General features: G+C 37.8%; 1 protein-coding gene across 2 annotated transcripts; it reads right to left on the bottom strand.

Moving 5' to 3' along the window:
* Positions 1-1,378: 1,378 nt before the first annotated feature.
* Positions 1,379-21,833, bottom strand: POLG2 (DNA polymerase gamma 2, accessory subunit). Of its 2 annotated transcripts, XM_027873348.1 has the most exons (8): positions 21,045-21,820; positions 19,030-19,156; positions 18,226-18,331; positions 11,883-12,056; positions 7,234-7,374; positions 5,147-5,227; positions 3,590-3,690; positions 1,391-1,593 (listed from the first exon to the last, which is right to left on the bottom strand). In XM_027873348.1, the coding sequence occupies exons 1-8, from the start codon at positions 21,598-21,600 to the stop codon at positions 1,428-1,430; spliced, it is 1,452 nt and encodes a 483-aa protein (XP_027729149.1). In that variant the 5' UTR covers positions 21,601-21,820; the 3' UTR covers positions 1,391-1,427. The 2 variants fall into 2 exon arrangements, with proteins under 2 accessions (XP_027729150.1, XP_027729149.1); XM_027873349.1 differs by lacking the exon at positions 7,234-7,374 and having other exon boundaries at positions 1,379-1,593; positions 21,045-21,833.
* Positions 21,834-22,428: the final 595 nt, after the last annotated feature.

Genomic DNA, 22,428 nt, shown 5'->3' with positions numbered 1-22,428 from the left:
AATACTTGGAATATTTTCAAAGCTAACTTACAGTTGGCAAATCTTTTGACAACTGTCATATCCTTTTGCCACTTCTATTGGCATATACTCTTACATTTGTACCAATTTTACACACACATACATGAAATTTATATATATATATCTTGAATATCAAGACTTTTATTGGTGATAATTGGATTTTCCATTCTAAATTTTAGAGTTTAGAGAATTAGCAATTTTATTTGTGCAAAAGCTTCTTAATTTGTGCAACTGAAAATCTATTTCCTTTTATGGTGTTCCCATCCCTTCTATAGATAGTTCTCCCCTTAGCCAGTTATCAAAGGTACCTCCATTAATTATTCTTGTAGTACAACTTCTTATATATATTCTGAGCTTGTGGTATGTTAAGCTTGTGGTATTATGATGCTAGTCTAAACCAAATCTCAGACAAATTGCTTCAGTTTACCCAAGTGGTTTTTGTCAAAAAGTAAGCCATTTCGGGACAGCTAGGTGGAATAGAATATAGAGCTCTGGCCTTGGAGTCAGGAGGACCTGAGTTCAAATCTGGCCTCAAGACACATGACACTAGTTGTGTGATCCTGGGCAAGTCACTTAACCCCGATTCCCTCACCTAAAAAAAAAAAGCCATTTCTTCAGTAATTTCTGTTCTTGGGTTTATTAAAGACTGGACTATTTCTTGCTTAGTCTGTTATGATTTTTCCACTACTAGCTCCAATATTTGGTCTTGTATTGATTACTGTTTAATTTTTGTCTCTCTCAATGCCTGACACTTTATGTGCTGCTTCTGGTACGTTAGCTGTTTAATACTGTGGCATGTTACCAAACTGGCACTCTTATTCTGCTCTCTATCTACTTTGGTTGAATTTTCTATCCTTGAAGTGGTCTGGTGGGCTATTCTCTCTGACATTTCTGTTTGTTCTTTGAATGGTAGGCAAGAAGTCTGGCTCTCTTCAATCCTCTCAACCCACTTTCTTGAAAGGAAATTATTCCCTTCCCCACCCAACTTTTTTCTAATTCGGAATCTTTAGTAAAGCTAATCATACATATGTCTGTAGAATTAGAAATTGCTAGAAATTAGATCTTTCAAATGATTCTTAGCACTTCTAATATTAATTTGAAATGCTTGTCAATATTTCAGATGTCATTTCACATACTAAACATGACTTATCAAAATCATTAAGAAGCCTGGTTTTCAAATTTTAAGTTATATATTGATAAAAATTTACTTATCAGTACTCCATATTCTGACAATGTAGGTAGTTTACCAGTTAGAATCATACAAAATTGGAGCTAAGGGTTACAAAAAAAATGAACCAAACAAAGCTATCTTCATAACAAAGAAAAATTTCTATTTCAAAAATGAAGCCGGACACATATCTGAGATAGCCAATTTAAATGACAAAAAGTATTTATTAAGCTACTAATATCTACACATTTTTGGCAGATGTAATATACATGATTAAAAAGTCCTTTACTTTAGATATGTGCATCAACTCCTTCATTGTGGTGTCTCTACTTCTCAGGTGTATTAACCCATTCTCCAAAGTAGTTTCCGTTATCAAAAGAGTAAAGGGTATACTCATTTCATCATACCTGCAAAAAAAGGTAAAATCAAAGTACAGGCATAAATATTGTATTTTTATTCCAAACAGTTCAGATTCTTCCAGTCTGAGGAAACTGAAGAGCCAAAGAGCAGAGTTTGGAAATAGGTCCAAAGAATAATACATTCTTAGAAACTACTGAATATAATTGAGAAAGGGGAGTAGGCAAAGGGTGCTTTGAGGTTGACTCAAAAGGAGGCCCTTTTTACACAAGTATAACCTATATCGAACTGTTTGCCTTCTCAATGTGGGGGTGGGGTGGGAAGGGAGGAAGAGAGAGAATTTAGAACTCAAAGTTTTGAAAAAGAATATTATAAATTGCTTTTACGTGTAACTGGGGAAATACTACAGGCAAAAAAAGAAGTCCTTTTAATGCTTTGATAAACTCTCTTCGATGAAGTCCAAGTCCAGAGACATGATGAATTCTGCTTTACAGTAAGCAACATTACATAATAAAGTTTCAATGTTTTATAAGTCTTTATAAAGGAATCATGCTTATCTTAGCACTTAGTAGCTGAAATTTAATTTGTAGGCTTGTAAACCACTTTTCATTAATTTTAATTTTTTGGGGGGGTGCTAGGCAATGGGTTTAAGTGACTTGCCCAGGGTCACACAGCTAGTAAGTGTCAAGTGTCTGAGGCCGGATATGAACTCAGGTCCTCCTGAATCCAGGGCCGATGTTCTATCCACTGCGCCATCTAGCTGCCCCTATTCATTTTAATTTAATCTTCACAGTGACCTCCTTGAATAAGATGCTACATTTACAGGTATTAACATCATCCCCATTTTTCAGATGAGGAAACAGACTCAGACTCACATAGTGTCAGATATAGCATTTAAACCCAGGTCTCTTCTGATTCTAAGACCTGTGCTCTCCCTACTACATCATGTTACTAAACTGACTTATCTGTCTGTCCATAACCCAGAAAACTGACTATATAACAAACAGATACAATCCAAATATGCTTACAGGAGTCATAAGATCACAGAATTTTAAAGCTGGAAAAGACCTGAGGGGACCCTTTAAAGTGCTCCAACTCATTCTATGGAAGAGGAAATATGTGCAGAAATCTTTTTTTCCATGCTCCCATTTACAAGCTATATATTCCTGTAAGGTACCACAAGTCAGCCCTGAAAAGAACAGTATACAAAGATCAGGATCTCCTTTATGCAGGTAAATGGAACTGAAGTGGTAAGATGATATATGAGCAAATTAAATCAAGGCTACATAGTTCTCTCCACCTGAGATCTATGAGGCACAATAAAACTGATCAACTTGGAATGAAATTGCTAAATGTCGATTCAATAACTAAATCTCCAATTATAAATCTGTTGCCTACATAACAAAAGAAAAATTAGCAATATCACTTCACATGTTGTGTGGAGGTGTATAATGTTTTGGGCCCAATACTGCAATTGCACTGGAGTAGAGAATTTTCAGCGAGCAAACTATCTCTCCCACTATAAATCAGTAACTTTTGGGCAACTGATAGTCCTGGTTGCTTGGGAGTACTGAGAGGTCGGGTGACTTGTTCAGAGTCACATCATTAAGTGTCAGAGGTAAGACTTGAACCTAGGTAGGTCTTCTGAGTCTCAAGCCAGTTCACTATGACTGATACCACACAACATTTACATCTTCAAGTGAAGGTGCTGGAGTAGATGACCTCTAAAGTCCTTTTCAGCTCCAATAATCCATGAATCTAAGAATTTTATTCTGTGACGAAGTAAATATCACTAAATAATTGAGGTTACTCTGGAACAACATTCTTATTTCATAATGTTCATGTATCATTTTGTATTAGAGTTACTTATATATATATATATACATATATATATATATATATATATATATGCGTCATTATTTCCCTACTAGATTGGGAGCCTCTGTGTCTTATTTAATCTGTTATCTCTAGTACTTAGCAATTCAGTATATAGCAGATGCTTAATAAGTGCCTAAGTTTTTAATTACCAGGGACTTTTTTCCTTACTTTAAATAAAGTTGTTCCATCGAGGACTGCATGGTTTCCAAATACCCAGGCCATACAGAAATTCCACTTTCTAGTAATTCATTAAACAGTCCTTGACAAACCTAGGGCAAAAACCACAAAGTCTTGGAACATCTTAAAATATGAGTAACAGTTTATGAACAGTTTCTCATTATAAGCAACAGTATAAACAATTTCTCATTACCTTCAAAGTAACAGGCATTATGATTAAGCTCTTAACAACTAGTTTCAACTAAGAGAGGCATAAGACAAAGGAAAAATAACAAATAAAAAGAAGCTTTACAAGTAGAAAAAACAACTTTTATCACCTAAGTAACCTAAGTTATCACCTAAGTTACCTAAAATAACAAGACACATACATTAAGGATGAGCTGTGTCTAATTTCATCCTCAGTTATCAAAAATATTTTATTGTACCCACATTACATTATACGAGGAACTAACAAAATCATGTTAACTTGCTACTATTCTTCATTCTACTAAAAAAAATGTCCTTTTCATCAGATATTAACACCTGTCTTTGTGGTTGTGAAAGGAAGTATCTATTTTTGGGGGGTTTTTTTTTTTAGTATCTATTTTTAAACTAGCTTATGCATAAACATGTTCACAGGCTCTCACTGAGCCCCAAGGGAACTAATTTTAAGATTTTCAGTATCCTGGTGAGTGCACTAAGCTTATTTTGTGCTGAAATTATTTTTCAAAGTGCCTTATCTCCTCTATCAAATTGTCACCTACTGAATAATAGGTACCACGTATTGTTAAATAACAATTCAGATTTATACAGTGCTTTAAAAGGTTTACAAAGTGCTTTCTTTACAAATGCAACTATTATACACATTTTACATGCTCTATTAGCAATAAGATATTCAGGCCTAAGTGCCTAACTTTCCAGCCTGATTTCATATTACCACCCTTCATGCATTCTATTAGTCAAACTGACCAGCGACCTATTCACAACAGACAACACTGCACCTCCTGCTTCCTTACTTAACTTCCTCCTCAGCTCTGCCTCACAGAATCCCTAGTTACCTTCAAAGCCCAGCTCAGATTCCTCTTCCTACAGCAGGCTTTACTTGATCTGCCCCCAGATATGAACATTGTCCCTCTTCACTTTTTCTGTATCAGCTAGTACATACTCTCTATTACTTACTTGTAATATGTTCTGTCTGCTAGGAGAATGTAATATACTTGAGGGAAAGGGCTATTTTTTCCTTTTTTTTCTGTCCATGGTGCCTTACATAAATGTTTACTTAATTTCTGAATGGACAAAAATTAATGTTGAAAATAAAACTTATAAAGTTAGTTTCACATACAACTGATGATGCATATTTTTGTGCATCAATGCAATGATGAACAATGAACAATGCAATGGTCTCCTAACTGGTCTCCTGCTCCAATGCTCTCCCTACTTTAACTCATCCTCCACAGAGCCAACTTCATTAAAGTAACTGAATATGAATTAAAGCTAAATCATAAGAGTTTGTTGTTGAAAGTATGGATATAATTATATTAATGAAATTAAAATATGTTAATAACAAACCTGTCTCAACTCCATTGCTGGACCTCTTCCCACATCCAAAGCCACCTTGACTGGAGCTAAACAAGGGTGAAGTTTAAGTACCTAATAAAATTATACAGAAAAAAATTGACTGTTGATCAAATACAATACAAGAAATACCCACAAATGTAGAGATTATTCAACAGCTAAGACTTTTTAGTCAAGAATGGAAACTATTTTAAAACTGCAACATAATCAAACACTGTGAACTGAAAAAAGGATAACCTGCAACTATCACAAATATTTCCATTTCAGGCCTCATGATGAGATAGAATAATTAACATTTAGTTTAACTGGAAATAATTCTGCACAGATACTTAGAAAACAATTCTTCCTATTAGACCACCAAGATCATCATACTTTAAGAGAAATGGTGTAGAAGCTGGCCCTTGCTCTACTACTACTTTGTTGTGTGACCATGGGCAAAATCGCTTTACCTACTTCAGCATCTCAATTTTCTCATCTATGAAATCAGTGGCTGGACTTTTTGCTAAAGTTCCTAAAATTGTGCTGTAAGAAATGATGAGCAGGAGGACTTCAGAAAAACCTGGAAAGACTTGTATGGACTGACGCTGAGTGAAGTGAGCAGAACCAGGAGAAAGTTGTACACAGTAACAGCCACGTTGTACGATGACTAACTTTGATAGACTTAGCCTTTCTCAGCAATACAAGGATCTAAGACATCTCCAAAAGTCTCATGATGGAAAATGCTATCCACATCCAAAGAAAGAACTATGGAGTTTCAATGCAGATTGAAGCATACTATTTGCTCTTTTTCTTCTGTTTTGTTTTGTTTCCTCTTTCTTGTGGTTCCTTCTATTGGTTCTAATTCTTCGATACAAGATAACTAATGTGAAAATATAAATTTAATAGGAATGTATATGTATAGGCTATATCAGATTATGTGCTGTCTTGGGGAAGGAGGTGGGAAAGGAGGTGGGGAAAAATTTAAAACTCAAAAGCTTATGGAAATGATTGTTGATAAATCAAAATAAACTAATAAAGAAAAAAGAAAGAAAAATAAAGTTCCTAAAAGCTGGAAAGAACTAATGATTAATCCAATTGTTAAGAGTATGATGATTCATTATTTAAATTACCCTCTTATCCATGAATTCTACATTACAAAAAGATCACCAAACTGTAAGAAAAAATATATTTACATAAATAATCAATACTTTTAAATAAAATCTGCATATACAAGTCCTTTAGGCAATAAAAATAGGGTCTGAATATATACTTCACCCTTCATGTAAAAAACAAGACAGTGCACATTAGCATACAACATTTAAACACAGGAATACTGCCAGGCCCTTGATCAAAATTTAGACTTAGTCTCACTACCTAAAGCAGGCAAAGATGCAGTTTTCTAGTAGTCTTCGTGTTTCTGCTTCTTCTTCTTCTTCTTTTTTTTTTTTGGTTAAGCAATGGGGTTAAGTGACTTGCCCAGGGTCACACAGCTATTAAGTGTTATGTGTCTGAGGCCGGATTTGAACTCAGATCCTCCTGAATCCAGGGCCAGTGCTCTATCCACTGCACCACCTAGCTGCTCCCATGTTTCTGCTTCTGCTGTGGACACTGGCCACTTCACCACAGTTTTGAACCTCTATCTTGCCCTTTGACTGGCCACTATGGCTGAAACTAGAGAAGTCACCACTGCCAAATGGTCCTGTCTCATGCTAGGTTGTTGACAATGCAGTCAACTGATCGGTTCTGGGTAGAACCTAACTTCTGGAAATACCCAGCAAGCCACATGGCTGGAACTTATCTTCTGGAAATATCCAGGAACCTATACAGCTGCTGCAGCTGCTAACCTCTCCAGGTTAAACAAGTCAGGCTATATGATCAACCAGTTAAGGAGCCCTCTTCTATACTACCACAGGAAGCTAACTTTATACTCAGGACAGACCATGAAAAACAATGAAATTCATTGGTACCAAAAGAAATCTATAAAAATTTAACTTTTTTATGTTAGAAATTGCTACCACAAACTTTTAAAATGAAACAACTGTATATAACTTTGATTTCCTCAGTATCTCCTATGAACATCCTTCCCACGTCTCCCAAAGTACCTTTCTCTGAAGATCCTTCTTTCCTATAAAGGATTTATCTGTTAGCTGAAGGGAATCATAGAGATAAGCTAATGCTCCTTGGTCTAGATCTCCACTCACAGAAAGAACTTGAGGAACCACATTTTTTCTTCCATCTCGGCCCTTCACAGAAAAAAAAAATATATACATTTGTCACAAAAGATGGAAAATATCTTTCACTTTAAATTCCTTTGTTTGGTACCACTATGATACTATTAAGTGATTAGGTTCTTTTATTATCAGGTAACTTAGCTTTACTTGAGAGGAAAGAACAGTCACCTAAAATATTAAAATTTTCAACTTTGGAAATCTTTAAAGTTTCTTTATGTAAATTATCGAATTTTGCCACTATCTTTTTCCTTCCTCATTTCTTTCCCTATAGAATCAAATCATCTGGCAGTTTCACAAGCTCATTATTCTAAAAAGAAATCTTCCTATGTCTCATTTATAGTCCTAGGAATTCTTCATTCACACAAATGTAAACTCACATTTTCATATTATTTGTTAACATGATATTGTAAAATTACAATTGTTCAAAATATATGAAGCAATGTTAATATCATGAACTTTCAGTAATGTGGCATTTCGTTAAACAGAACACTATTAAACTATCACTTCCACGGATCAACACTAGTATCATAATAATTAATTTTCAAAACAATGATTTGAAGGTACTGCAAGATCTTGTGCTTTCTTCTGAATCGAAGAAAGAATAAATGTTAAGCATAATTTTAGTATTCTATGGCATTCCAATTCTTTGAAACCTGTCAATCTGCTTAGAATATGATATATGTGATAACTGCAACATCAGACTACCCCACTATAACAGAAGATTTACTATACCTTGTTATTTTTACTGCAATTCCTGTTTTCAATATTTTCTACAAGTGATCCTTCCAGAAACATACTTAGATGTTAATCAAAAAGCACTGTTAAATGAAGTCTTTATAATATTTTGGGTGTTACTCTTCCAAGTAATCCTGACACAACTAGATTAAAGCAAATACAAAATAATCAAATTGGGACAAACTTTCTGTAGAGCTTACTAACTAACACAATTGTACCTAATACTTTTGTAGCCTATCTCAAACCAATCACGAGCCACCAGTATTGAAACTTTGGAACTACGAGAAATACAAAAACAGTAATTTCAAGAAAGAGCAAAGTTGACAGTAAGGAAACTTTCTCTTTAGGGTTATCCCAGGCTTGGAACAGTAAAAAGTATTATCCTGCCTTTTTTTTTTTTGTTCTGGCCCCCTTTTAACACTAGAAGGAACAGAATTTAAGAATAACTCAAAGGAGACCAAACTGCATCAACTGATAACAGTACAGTTTTCAATCCCTAAGGCAAATAAAATAGAAAGTAGGATAATTTTTATTTCAAAGTAAAATTACAGTATTTTTGTGTCAAATGACACCCTGGTCCTTCTGTTGATGCAAACATATCCATAGCCACAATAAGTAATTAAAAATCTAATACCTAGTTATGCAGCTCTGACATTGTGAGAGTTAAGAAATCTAAAAAAGAGAATGGATCAAAGAAGTGGGGTGGGGGGAAGCAGGACAATGACTTTTTTTTTAACCTAAAGTAACCTGCTTATTTTAAAATTTATCCAGTGAATATTTTCTAGTCTATAAAAAATCTTTAGCGCTTTCCTTTTTTCCCTAAGAGTGTATTTTTAACTTCTGAAAGATACAAATAGGGCAGCAAATAAAAAAATGTTGCACTTTTGCCCTTCAAAATAGTATCACAATAGGGGATAGGAAAAAAAAGAATAACATCCATCAAATGTTACACAATAATTCGAGTGATATAATTAACTTAAATTGACTTAATTTGTTTCTTCTATTTCAGTACTCCAATTTCTCTTTTGTTTCAAGATCTTTGAGTGCAGAGACCATTATTAGTTTTTGTATACTCAAGACTAAGCCCAGGGCCAGGCAAACAGTACATACTTAATAAATTCTAGTTGAATGAAGGAACTCTTCTACAAAGAGTACTCAAATCAAAATGCTGCGTAATTCTAAAGGCAATTCTAAATCTCCTTTATATTTTAAAAATAAACTTAATGATTACAAAGTACAGAATGGGAACTAAACTTGGGCAACCAAGGCTTTATGCTAAGTACTGAGTATGAATCTGTGGGGCTTCTTCCTTCTCACCCCTTGGTTGATCCTGCTTTCTCATGGCCCCCTTTTTAAGGTCCATAGTTGCCTTCAGCCTGCCCCTTAGCCTGGCCTCCTTCCCAATAGCTCTCATTGGGTCACCTGGTCTGGGGACCCAATCCCTTGAAGACCAGCTGGGATCAGCCTGACAAAAGCCCGCTGGGATTATCAGATCAGTAAGGAAGGCAACATTTGCTCTGGCCCTGCCCTAACAAACCCTTTGGGGGAAAGGCTTGTTACATATTTGCTCCTTAGGCTTCCTAGCACCCAGACCACTGCCTTGGCACCCAAAAGTTAGTCACTGATTGTGACAGTCGACCTATTTCCTGTTCACCTCAGAGTCATGTTCTCAACAGGTACTTGCACACCCTGGACCACCCTTAGAGCCAACATGCTTCTCTATACCAGGTATTTTCTATAAATCCATCAATAAACATTTATTAAGTGCTTAATATCACAACTCTGAAATGTCTGAAAAGGCCCTACGTAGGAGGTGATGTCTGAAATGAGGTTTAAAAGGAACTAGGGATTGTAGAAATGACACTGAGGTGGGAGTGCATTCCAGACATGGAGATATGGCCCTTGCACCAGGAATTGTGCTAGGGAACAGGCATATAAGTATCTGTCCTCAAAATAACAGTATCAGGAGAGACAAAATGTACAAATTTAAGTGTGTCCAAAATCTGGGATGGGAACATCCAGACTGACACTTATTCTGCAACCTATAGTCTTCAGACTAGAGTTACTTAAGGACACTGAGAGGTTAAGGTTAAATGTTCTCCATGTGTCCAGAGTTACACAGCCAGTGTGTCAGAGGCAGGATTATAACCAAGGTCTTCCTGACTCTGATGCCAGCTCTCTATCCACCAGACCACACTGTCTATCATATAAAATATGCATTAACTTAATTCATGCTGGGAAGACACTCAGGTATAGAGGGTGGGAATCAAGAAAGACTTCAGGAGGTGATGTTTGAATTAAGGTTTAAAGGAAACAAGGGACTTCAGAAGTGAAAGTGAAGTGGCAGCACATTAGGGATATGAGTGAATGGCCTCTGTAAAGGCACAGAGATTGGAGATGGAGTGTTGTATATGAGGAACATCCAGAAGTGAAGGAGAGCAATACACAACAAGGCTGGAAAGGTAGCTTGGAGCCAAGTTGTAAAGGGCTTTAAAGAGTTTGTATTTGAGGGGCAGCTAGGTGGCGCAGTGGATAGAGCATGGGCCCTGAAGTCAGGAGGACCTGAGTTCAAATCCAGCCTCAGACCAAACACTTGTCACTAACTAGCTGTGTGACCCTGGGCAAGTCACTTAAACCCAACTGCCTTTAAAAAAAAAAAAAAAAAGGAGTTTGTATTTGATCCTAGATGTAACAGGGAACCACCAGTATGACCAAATCAAACCTGTGCTTTTAGCACTTTGGCAGCTATGTGGAAGATAGATTAGAAAGGAGAGATATTAGGAGGTCCTTCCAATGGTCCGAATGAAAAGTGATAAGGGCTTGAACCAGGCTAGTGGCTGTGAATATGGAGAGTAAGGAACAGATTACAGATTCAAGAGCCACTGGGGAGATAGAACAGACAAGACTTGACAACTGATTAGGTAGAGTGAGGAGTCACAGAGGTCTAGGTGACTGGAAGCATGGCAGTGCCCTCAAAAAAACAAACAAACAAATAGTAAGAAAGGTGGATTTGAGGGGGAGGGATAAAGTAACTAGTGAGACACTCATCAGCTCAGAGTCAAGACACTGAGTTAGAAATGTCCAGCAGGTCTAGTTGTCGATGAAAGACTAGAGTTCAAGAAAGATGCTAACAAATTCTTGTTCTTCTATTCCCTGTACCTCAGAACCATCTTCTGCCTAAGCAGAAACTCCTTTCCCCTCCTACTTCTTCCCATATTCCTATCTCAATACAATTCAGTCTGAGCCTTCCTACTAGCTTCCTAATCTTTCTTTATTGTCCAACTCCTTTTCATTCTATATCTCTTCCTTTTACATTCCTTCCAATTTCTGGGGTTCATGGAAATTTATTTTTCTCCTGAAGATATCTTATCTCTTGGTACTCATTCTGAAGGTGGCTGCTCTTTCTTTTCCTGGAACACAGGGCCAAGAGGAAGAATTGTTATATATTCTTTGCTCAATGCCACTTTTAGACCTTCCCTCTACTATCACTCAGCAACCTCTTTTAAAGTTCACTCTGTTCTGTCCAGATCCTTGTTGCTGCCTTCTATAAATCTCCCTCTTTTCTAGTCTTCCAGTCTTTTACTATGCCTAGAAAACTTCCTTCCACAAAGTAGGTACTTAATAAATGTTCTCTACTTGACTACCTTTGAAAACCCTTGCCTCTCAGTTCCTCAACTCCCATTATCTCTCTTATCCCAAAGTATATATAAGTCATAATTTAGGACCCTTCCCACTCAGGTTATTATTGAAAAAATGGATAGTCAAGAGGAAGTAAATCACCATACATGTAATTTAGATTTGTTTCCAGAATACAACTGTAAAAGTTCATGGTCTCCAAGATTCCAGAGTGTTTCTATTGGCTCTTTTCCCCAGGGAAAACTGTAGAACAGCTTGCTTCCTTTACATCCCTCTTCATTTTGACAGTCGCTGCTGCTGAAGTTGGATGGATTTACTGCAAACTAAAAAAGAAAAGTTCAAATGTTCATGTTTTGCTGTTTTATCATAAAAGTTTAATGTTAATTTAGCTCCAACTTTAGAAATAAGAATTTAGAGTAACTCTGGGAAGATGCAAAAGTAATAGGTTATCTAAGAGGGTGGCTTCCCACCACCATACCAAATAGTATAAGTAAAAAAAAAATCCCAAATTCAGAAAACCTACCAATGGCAAGAAGGTAAAGGATCCACTAGAAGGTAATGCTTTTTTTTAAAATTAATTTATTTTGATTTATCAACAATCACCTCCATAAGCTTTTGAGTTTTAAATAGAAGGTAATTCTTATAGAAAAAGTAACTGAAGTTCAACTCACTAGCCCATCATTCTTGGCACTCCCACAACCTCCATACTGGAATAGAGTAGTCCAGCAACCTTTGTGAAAACTATAAATAATTTTAGCCACCCAACTTTTGGTGTTAAGAGCTGGCAGTGTCAGACAAAACCCATTGCCAAGAATTGATACCCATGAATTGGGTCAGACCTGAGACCACAGAAGAAAAGTGGTAGCTGTGGAGGAGTGGGGAAGAATAAAAAGGGAAGAAACCAAAAAAATAATTAAAAGTTGATTAAAAGTAATTAATACAGTACAGGAAGAAACAAAAGTAGAAGAAGGCAGAGAGAGTAATGAAGAGACCCAGCTTCAAAGCAGTGCCCCACCCCACCAACACCAGCTCCCAAGGCTAGTATAGAGATTGGGGGTGGGGAGGTGGAGAACTGTTGGGAAAAGATGGTGGAAACCAGATGAGTAGGATTAGTAAAAGTGAAGAATATGCCCTACTATCTCCTACTTTTCTTAATGTCACTTCCAGTACATAGCAAAGTGCTTTGCACACCCTGTGCACTTACTAAATGCTTTCACTCATTCACTCAGTGTTTCTCTCTGGCAGTGTCCCAAATAACTACCCTCTTTTCCTGAAGATAACAGATTTTGCCCAACCCTGGTGATCTGAGAGCAAAGAATAAGCACAATAAACACATTTTTGGCAAGGATACCAAAGAAAAGTCAGCAGACAGGCAAACACTGACTGAAGAGCAAAAATAAGCATACATTCAAAGAAAAGATTTATCTCAGTTGGCAAGCACTTTCACAACAAGGAAACCAAGTGGAAAATCTGCTGGGTAAGATGAAGTTAGCATAACAAATTCAGCAAGAGCCTTTGAAACAACAAGAGAGAAATTCCAAGAACCTCCATCATGGTGCCCTCCCTCTCTAAACTATCTTGTATTTATTTTGAATATACATATTGTCATCTCCAATACAATGCAAGCTGCTTAAGACAGGGACTGTTTGATCTTTGCTTCTGTATCCCTAGACCCTAGCAGAGTACTGACTATATGGTAGGTGCTTAAGAATAATTGATGACAATTTGATTGAGTGGTTCAGAAGAGCAAAGAATTCAGTGAAAATATCAAAGAAGTTTGTTTTTTTTTTCCTATAGTATGCTTGTTCCTCAGTTTTCTTGGCAATTCCTAAGGAGGAAACTCCCTATCCTAGCGTAGATTAGCACCTTTTCAACACGTGATAGTCATGGAGAAGCATGTGATTTGGTTGGCAGATAAAAGCTGGTTTTAAGAGTCAGGAAGACTTAGTTTCAAGGCTTATCTCACTCTGGCAACCCAGGGACAGTCTTCCAGTATCCCTAGCAACTCTAAGACATCAAAAAAATAAGAACAGAAAATAAAGAGTTCTCAAGGAACAAAACAGCAAGTGTAACCAGAGACCACAGAAATTTGAACAAAAGACAAAGTAGCAGAACCCACAGTGATTGATTCTCATAAAAAGATTATGACAGAACTGAAATGTAAAAATGATGAGGAAGAAGGTAAATTAAAGGAATAAAAACAAAATTACAAGACTACTTCAAAGTTCTACAAAGCAAAAGTACTGAATTTGAAGGTAGGATGTGAAGAGAAAACCTAAAAATCATAGGTCTTCCAAAAAATAAGAAGTTATATAGAAATTGCTTTTTCAAAGAGTAATGAAAAACTATAAAATGAAGTTTGTTTTTATGCGTTTAGACCTAGACAAGGACAAGAATATGGAGTGTGTAAGAGGTATTTCTGTAGTTTTATGTCCTTTTAAAAAAATTTTTTGGTGCAGTGCACCTTCTCAGATGGGGAAAAGAAAGAGTAAAACAGGGATCTGGGTTATATACTAATTAGGAAGAGAGAGAAATGGAGAAAAAGCTTTCAATTCCCTCCCCTCCCCCTTGTCTTTGGGGTGGTAGGAGAATAAGTTCAGGATAGCAGTAAGCAGAATACAGAGGAAGGTGTAAAAGTTGGGTACAACCAACAGAGAAAATCTGGCAACAGCATGAAGCGATATCATCGAGGTGGGAGGGAGTAAGACATGAATCTGTTACTGCCTAAAGTGAAGTGGGCCTCCCACAACACATCACCACTTAACACTTGTCAAAAGGCTGGACTTCAAAGGAAGACCTTGAACAACCTGCCTAGAATCACTTGCCTTCCTCAACCGACCTCTCTCCAACTACTGATACTCTACCTGGACTCACTTCTCAATGTTTAGCATATTCCCATCCACTAATGTTCTTCTTAACCCAGTGATTCTGAACCCCTGGGCTGATCTACAAACCTCATCTGTTCCCTACCCTAACTCCCTCCTCCTATATCTCACCCTAGATCTGCCTTTAACTGTGCCCTCTGGATCACCTGAAAACAAACTTGTTTTTAGCTTAATTACACCTCTTCCTTTCTCACTTCCAGTCATCTTCTGGCACTGAGACCTGACTCCCACCTGGTGACAATGCATGCCTGCTAGCCTTTTCCAGTACTGGTTGTATTTTCACTCATATCCCCTATTCACTGGTCATGGTGGAAAAGTTAGAATACTCCTTGTTCCTCATTGCTACTTCTAAACTCTACCACTATTACTCAGCAACTTCTACTCCTTTGAGGTTCAAGCTTTCTAAATTTGCCACCCAGTACAGATCCTGGTGACCATTATCTAATAAAGTCCCTATTATTCCCCTTCCTTCTTCAGTGACTTCATTGCCTGGTCATAGTCTCTCTCCACTCCAAATTAGGCTTTCTTACTAGGACACATCATCGTACATATTGATACTCTCTCAAACACACTTAACTTCCTAGTTCTTAAATCTACTTAGTTCCTATGACCTACTTCTCCATTCTACCTCATCTAAACACAAAGATGTTCATACCCTTGATCTTTCTCTTACCTACAAGTGTTCTATTTCTGTGTTCATGAACTCTAAAATTCCATTACTTGATCATGATCTTTTAGGAATCCCAAGGATTTACCATCTCCAACCTTGTTCCTCACCCTCATAATGACCCTCAATCCCCCTTACCCTTAGTTTTTTCCTCCAGGCCATCATTCCTATATTGGCTATCCTCTCCTCCCTTCCCTATCTTGACCCTCTGGTGAACTAGTTCAACTCGACTACTATTTACACTGAAGTCCCTTGTGCTCCCCTACTCCCAGACCCTATCACCAATCATGTTTTGCCAAACCTCAACCTTGAACTACTCTATCTACTCTTCTATTTATATTCTACTCAATGGAGTTGGAGGAAATCAATAAACCATGTTGATTGGTTCACTACAAATTATATTTCATTTAACTGGGCTCTCAATGCAGCAAGGCAATCTTTTTATACCTCCCTAATCAAACTTACTATCCCATGGACCACAGAGGCTTTTCCAAACCTTTTCATCCCTCCCTCAAACCTCCCATGGCAACCTCTCAGCTTTGTATTTCACTGAAAAAAAATTGAGCCTGCCCCTCTCCTTGACAAGGGTAACCCCTCCATGTGCTCAAGTGATCCTATTCCATCCTGTCTTCTCCAAGAGATTGCCTCCTATATCATCCACACTCTCTCATTCATCTTTACTTTTTCAATTAATTTATTTTGATTTATCAACAATAATTTTCATAAGCTTTTGAGTTTTAATTTTTCTCCCTCTCCCTCCCCAAGAGGGCACACAATCTGATACAGGCTATACATATACATTCCTATTAAACATATTTTCACATTAGTGATCTTGTAAGGAAGAATTAGAACCAATAGAAGGAAACACAAGAAAGAGGAAACAAAACAAAACAGAAGAAAAAAAAACACAAATAGTATGCTTCAATCTGCATTCAAACTCCATAGGTCTTTCTCTGAATGTGGATAGCATTTTCCATCATGAGGACTTTGGAGATGTCTTAGATCCTTGCAATGCTGAGAAGGGCTAAGTCTATCAAAGTTAGTCATCGCACAACATGGCTGTTACTGTGTACAACTTTCTCCTGGTTCTGCTCACTTCACTCAGCATCAGATCATATAAGTCTTTCCAGGTTTTTCTGAAGTCTGCCTGCTCATCATTTCTTATAGCACAATAGCATTCCATTACATTCATATACCACAACTTGTTCAGCCATTCCCTAATTGATGGGCATTCTCTCAATTTCCAATTCTTTGCCACCACAAAAAGACCTGTCTTCATCTTTAATCTCTCCCTATTCTAGGCTGCTTAACTACTACCTACAAAACATGCCCATGACTCCATTCTCAAAAAACCTTCACTGATCCATGCAGACAAATTTTTTGAGACAGTTGTCTACTGCCTCCACTCTTCTTTCTTCTCAATCTCTGAAAAGATTGAGCCACATTACAGTTTGGCTTCCAACTTCATCATTCAACTAAAACTGCTCTTTACAAAGTAACCAATGATCTCTTAATTGCCAAATCTAAAGACCTTTTACACAGTCCTCATCCTTCTTGACCTCTTTGCAGACAGATCAGGAAGTTTAGACTTTTTATTTTGTATAATAGGAAGCCACTGAAAGCTTTTAATGATCATTAAGTAATACTGCTATAGAATAAAATTTTATACAGAATTCTTCATTGTATGATGTTTGTTGTAATTGTTTTCACCTACATTCACTAATAAAATATTACTATACGTTAAGAAAAAAATTAACATTTGAAACAGGCTTTACAGGCAATAATTCTATTACTTTTAACATTAAAAATAAGATAATTAAAAATCAGTCAACTTTTTGTATGTCACTGGAAATATCAACTCTTGAATTCAACATGTTATACAAATAATTAAACTGTAAGCAATATTCAAATAAGTTTATTTCATTCATAAATTTGAACATGTCAAAATTGTTTTTTATACATAAATACTGTGATTGAGAATTTGAACCTACATCTCTCTTGAACATAAGCCCATCTCTTTCTATTATGCTATATCGCTTCCACTTAATTTAAAAAAAAATGTTTTAAACTCAAGTTATCTACCAAAATACCTTTCTCCTACCACCTCACACCTATCAGATTGGCTAATATGACAAAAAAGGAAAATGATAAATCTTGGAGGGGATGGGGAAAAACTGGGACACTAATACATTGTTAGTAGAGTTGTGAACTGATCCAACCATTCTAAAGAGCAATTTAGAACTATGCCCAAAGGGCTATAAAACTATGCATACCCTTTGATAAGGCAATACCACCGCTAGGTCAAAGAGATTAAAAAAAAAATAAGGAAAAAAGGACCTATTTGTGCAAAAATATTTACAGCAGCTCCTTTTACAGTAATTAAGAACTGGAAATTGAGGAGATGCCCATCAACTGGGGAATGGCTAAACAAGTTGCTGTGGTATGTGATAGTAATGGAATATTATTGTGCCATAAGAAATGACAAGCTGATGATTTTTAAAAAACCTGGAAACACTTACATGAACTGATAAAGTGAAGTAAGCAGAACCAGGAGAACATTGCACACAGTAACAGCAATACTGTACAATGAACAACTGTGAATAACTTAGCTATTCTCAGCAATACAATGATCCAACAAAATCCTAAAGGACTCATGATGAAAAATGCTATCTATCGAGAAAGAAAAGATGTCTGAAAACAGACTGAAGCATACTGTTTTGTCTTTCTTTTTAAAGTCTTCTTGCATAAGATGATTAAAATGAAATGTTTTACATAATTGCACATGTATAACCTATACCAGATTGCTTACCGTCTTAGGGAAGGGGTAGAGGAAGGACGGAGGATAGAATTTAGAACTCAAAACTTTAAAAAAAAAAGAATGTTAAAAATTGTTTTTACATGTAATTGGGGGTAAAATAAAATATTATTTTAAAAAAATACCTTTCTCCACCACAAAAGTCGATGTCGCAACCAGAAATCAAGCCACTGGCCTGCTGTTCTTGCAGAGGTAAACCATACCAGGGAAGACATGGTCCTTTCACCTATTCTTTAAAAACACAAAGGTCAGGAATGCCTTTAAAATCAGGGAGCAAAATCATAATTATTTGTTTTCATAAAGTCTATCCCTAATCAAAAAATGATGGTTCATAGACATTTAGGTGCCAAACTACTTTTCTAGCTTTACTTCACCTTACTCTCAGCTGCAAATAATCTATGTTCTAGTCAGATTGGGGCTACTCATGGTGTTTGGAACACATGTACTGTTCTGCCTCCCATTTCAAGCAATTGAAAAAAACAGCTCTTCTTCCCTCCTACTCACCACCTGTGGAGATCCAGCTTATCTTTTGCCTCCCATCTCAAATACTTCCTCTTCTATGAAGTCTTCCCTGTTGATCTCCCCACCTCTGAACTCTCAATATTTTATCTGTATCTTTCTTATTTACTTATAACATTCTCCTCTGTTTTAGATTCCTTTGCACATGTCTTTTCTCCCTGACAATAAGCTTCTTCAGGGGCAGCTAGGTGGTGAAGCGGATAAAGCACCAACCCTGAAGTCAGAAGGACTGGAGTTCAAATCCAGCCTCAGACCAAACACTTGACATGTACTAGCTGTGTGACCTTGAGCAAGTCACTTAACCCCGATTGCCTCACTAAAAAAAAAAAAGCTTCTTCTTCAGGGCTGAGAGGGACAGCACCTTATTTATCTTTGCATACCCATTAATAAATGCTTAGCTAAATTTATACCTTTTGATGTCATCACATGTATGTCCAGTATCAGGAACATCTTGAAAACACACTCCAATCTGAGCAAGACCATAAGGCAGCCTCTTGTTTACCAGATCCAGGCAATTAACATACTGTTTCAAAGCACCTGTAAAAATATATGCCATTCATCTTTATAAATTTATATTTCACAGCTTAACCTGCCTTACAAATCTATATCATATAAGTCCCCAGCATTCTAATTTTAGCACAATATAAGTAGTAGTAATAATGTCAAAGCATCATTAAGAACTAATTAATTCTTGGTTCTGTCTTTCTTGTAATTAGTAGCCTCCACATTATTTAATAATTACCAAAACATTTTAAATCAATAGTTTTAGAAGATTCCACTTAAGGTTGATGATCCAATTCAGAATTTTCACTTCTCTAATCACTTTAATTTTTTTTTTGATGAAGCATCAAAACATTCCCAACCAACTGGGATATCATTAACATTAATGTTGGATTAGTAAGCAGTGATCTAAACTCAATAAAAAGTCTTTACAGATTTCCTTAAGCATTACAAATCCTACTAATATTGAGTCATAGCAAAAAACCAACATTTAGATAGCATTTGAAAGTCTGCAAGTGCTTTACATACAATATCTCATTTGAACCTCCTAACAATCTCTGGAAATAAGTATAGGTAGCATCATTTTACAGATAAGGAAACTGATGCTCAGAGAGACTATGACATGCCTATGGTGACATATTTGAAATGTAACATCAAATATAGTACTCTATCCAATTTACCAGGCTTCCTGACCTCCAACTGAAACAGAGTCTGAAACGTTTACTCCATCTTTGCAATCTTACAATTATTGCAAATACTACCACATGCAAAAGAAAAACTCCATTTTTAGAAACCTGGTTCTGCTTATTATTTTAGTGACGCTCAAAAATAACTTCACAGAAACCTGGAAATGATGTTGCTTGGTTTTTTAATTTAGGAAAACACATTTTTATAATGAAGTATAACTCAAGTTACCTCCTCATTAAAGTAGCTACACTACTTTAGGACCTCTCTGACTTTCCCACTATACTTCAGGAAAGTTCTTTATTGTGAAAACCTCATCAGCCTGCAAGATCTCATCAAAATTTCAGCCCACAAGACCTCATCAGTCTTGTTACTTCACACCTCATCACCATTCTCAGTCCCTTAGATTGGTGGGTGGAACCATGAACTTCCATTTAAGGAGGGAGCTCAGTTCAGAACATCTCATTTCTCACCTGGCTGCATTACTTTGGGACTTCTCTGACTTTTCCACCACGACCCCTGCATTGGGTACCTTCCCTATTCACTGCCCTCACCTCCCCCCCACACACACTCTGCCCCTTTCAGCTTCCCTTTACGTAAGTTTTGTCTTCCTCCATTAACTGGAGGGCAAGAACTGTCTTTTTTCGTATCTGTATCACCAGTGCTTAGCAGAATGCCTGGCACATAGTAGGTGCTCAGTAATTGTTTACTGACTGACCCAGCAAAAGCATTTTTCTTTGGTTAAAGGCGGGTACTAATATGCCTCCCCTGGAAATAACTTAGTATTTCAGAAAATATAACGGTAACATTCAAAGAACAGGCTGAATCTTTTTTCCTATGTCTTTAGAAGTGGAATCTACTGAAACTCACTGCACAGCAATCATTCGGAGATTCTTTTAAACTGAAGTCCTCAGTGGGATGGTTCTCTGGGAGGGAAATGGTCAATTTAAAAATTGGGATTCTTGTATCGTACTTGAAGAGGAAAGAATCCATTAGCCAGTTTCCTGCAGAATTTAGATAAATGCCAGCACACCACTGACAGATATGACACAAAAACTGAAAACTTAACCTGTGCACTTGTCAGCGGCGCTCAAAAATATTGCCCCACAAATCAGTTTTCTTTATGAATAAAAAGGAGGTACTGTTATTAAAACAAAAACAAAAACAAAAAAGTCAAGCCAGACTACCTTGGGTGTTTTTCTGAGAGCTCTACTTCCAAGCATGAAAACGCCAAGCATACCGTGATAGAGGTTCTCCCGTAGCGTCCCAGAAGTTTTTAACATGCTCTCAAGAGAGGTAATTAGCTGCTCCTTAGTTAGTGCTTCGTCTTGCAAGGCTGCCCGGAGGCCGTCGGCAGGGACTAGGCAGAGGCCTCGGCCTCGAAGCTCCGCAGACCACGGCTCGTGGTGTGGGGTGTCCAGCGGGAAGATGTGCTCCCTGAAGGCCGCCACCGAGGACCACCACTGCGACGCCAGGTTCTTCCTGAGCCCCACGCCGAGGGGGCCGAAGCCGGGGTGGTGGCCGCTGCGGAGGGAGTCCCTCCCGAGCGGCTGCTGGGTCCCCACCAGGAAATGCCTTCTCTGACAGATGTCCAAAAGGGCCTCGCTCCACTCGGCGCCGGACCCCGGGCCTGGTGGGTGGTCATCGCCACCCTCGGGAGGCTTCACGTAGGTCCTCTGCTGTCGTCTTCTCTTCCTCTGCCTCGGCCATCCACCCGCCTCTAGGGGAGCCCAGATCCTGGACTGCGAGCAACCCCAAGTCCTGCGAGTGACCTCAGCCACGGCAGCCGAAGCCATGGCACGCCAGCCGCCTCTGCCTCAATAAACCGCCACGACCGCCCAGGAGTGCAGGGTGCGCAGGCGCGCCGGAAATCATGAGAGTACGAGACTAGCATCCCTAAATCCCAACCTAAGGAGGCCAAGTCACGTACCCTCGCGACGCGCACCTTTCTTTCCCAGCCGCCTATCCCGAAATAGCGCGATATTTGCCTTTCCAAGCCCATAATTGTCTCTGGGGCTGAACTCCACCCTGGCTGTTCCAGCTTTGGCTGCTCCGCCCCAGGCCCCGCCCACAGATATTCCGTCCTCCACCGCTCCACCCTCCACGCTATCCGTTCTGTGAGGTTCCACTGTCAATGAACTCCTCCCTCCTTTTTCTCCCCGGGGGTTGTTGCCACTTCCGCTGCTCCTACCTCAGCTCCGCCCTCCGACTGTCCGTATTCCGGCACAGGCCCGGAAATGGCCTGTTAAAAAAATTTTTTTAAACAAAAAATGTAAACTTATTATAATGTTATATTATAATAAGCTATACTACATGAAAATATTAGGTATAAAAAAGTAGTCATGTTTTAAAACATTTTAAAACGCCTAGGACTGTAGGGCATAACAAGCCCAGAGACCTCATGGGATAATGAATGTGAGCTCTCCTGGGGGGCTTATTTGCAGCTCCAGACGCCTCCTAGCAACCTGTCTCCCAGGTAACTTGAAGAAGCTGCATTAGATTAACAAACCGAGATGCTATAAGCATAATTCAGTTGTTTGTATTTTTAAACTTATGCCAACAGACGTGTTTATAAAATGGGATCTCTCAACTAAATGGGCTGCAATGAGGGCAGAGATTTGAGG

Source organism: Vombatus ursinus, unplaced genomic scaffold (genome assembly GCF_900497805.2).
Source record: "Vombatus ursinus unplaced genomic scaffold, bare-nosed wombat genome assembly UNPS02014801.1, whole genome shotgun sequence".
NCBI lineage: Eukaryota > Metazoa > Chordata > Mammalia > Diprotodontia > Vombatidae > Vombatus > Vombatus ursinus.
This window is presented reverse-complemented; position numbering and strand designations above follow the sequence as displayed.

Coding starts and splice junctions, on each gene's coding strand:
- POLG2 (XM_027873348.1), bottom strand. CDS start 21,600: ATGGCTTCGGCTGCCGTGGCTGAGGTCACTCGCAGGACTTGGGGTTGC. Junction 18,332..19,029: donor ACATGTGATGACATCAAAAG/GTATAAATTTAG, acceptor GTGTTTTTAAAG/AATAGGTGAAAGGACCATGT. Junction 1,594..3,589: donor ATGGAACAACTTTATTTAAA/GTAAGGAAAAAA, acceptor CTTTTTTTGCAG/GTATGATGAAATGAGTATAC.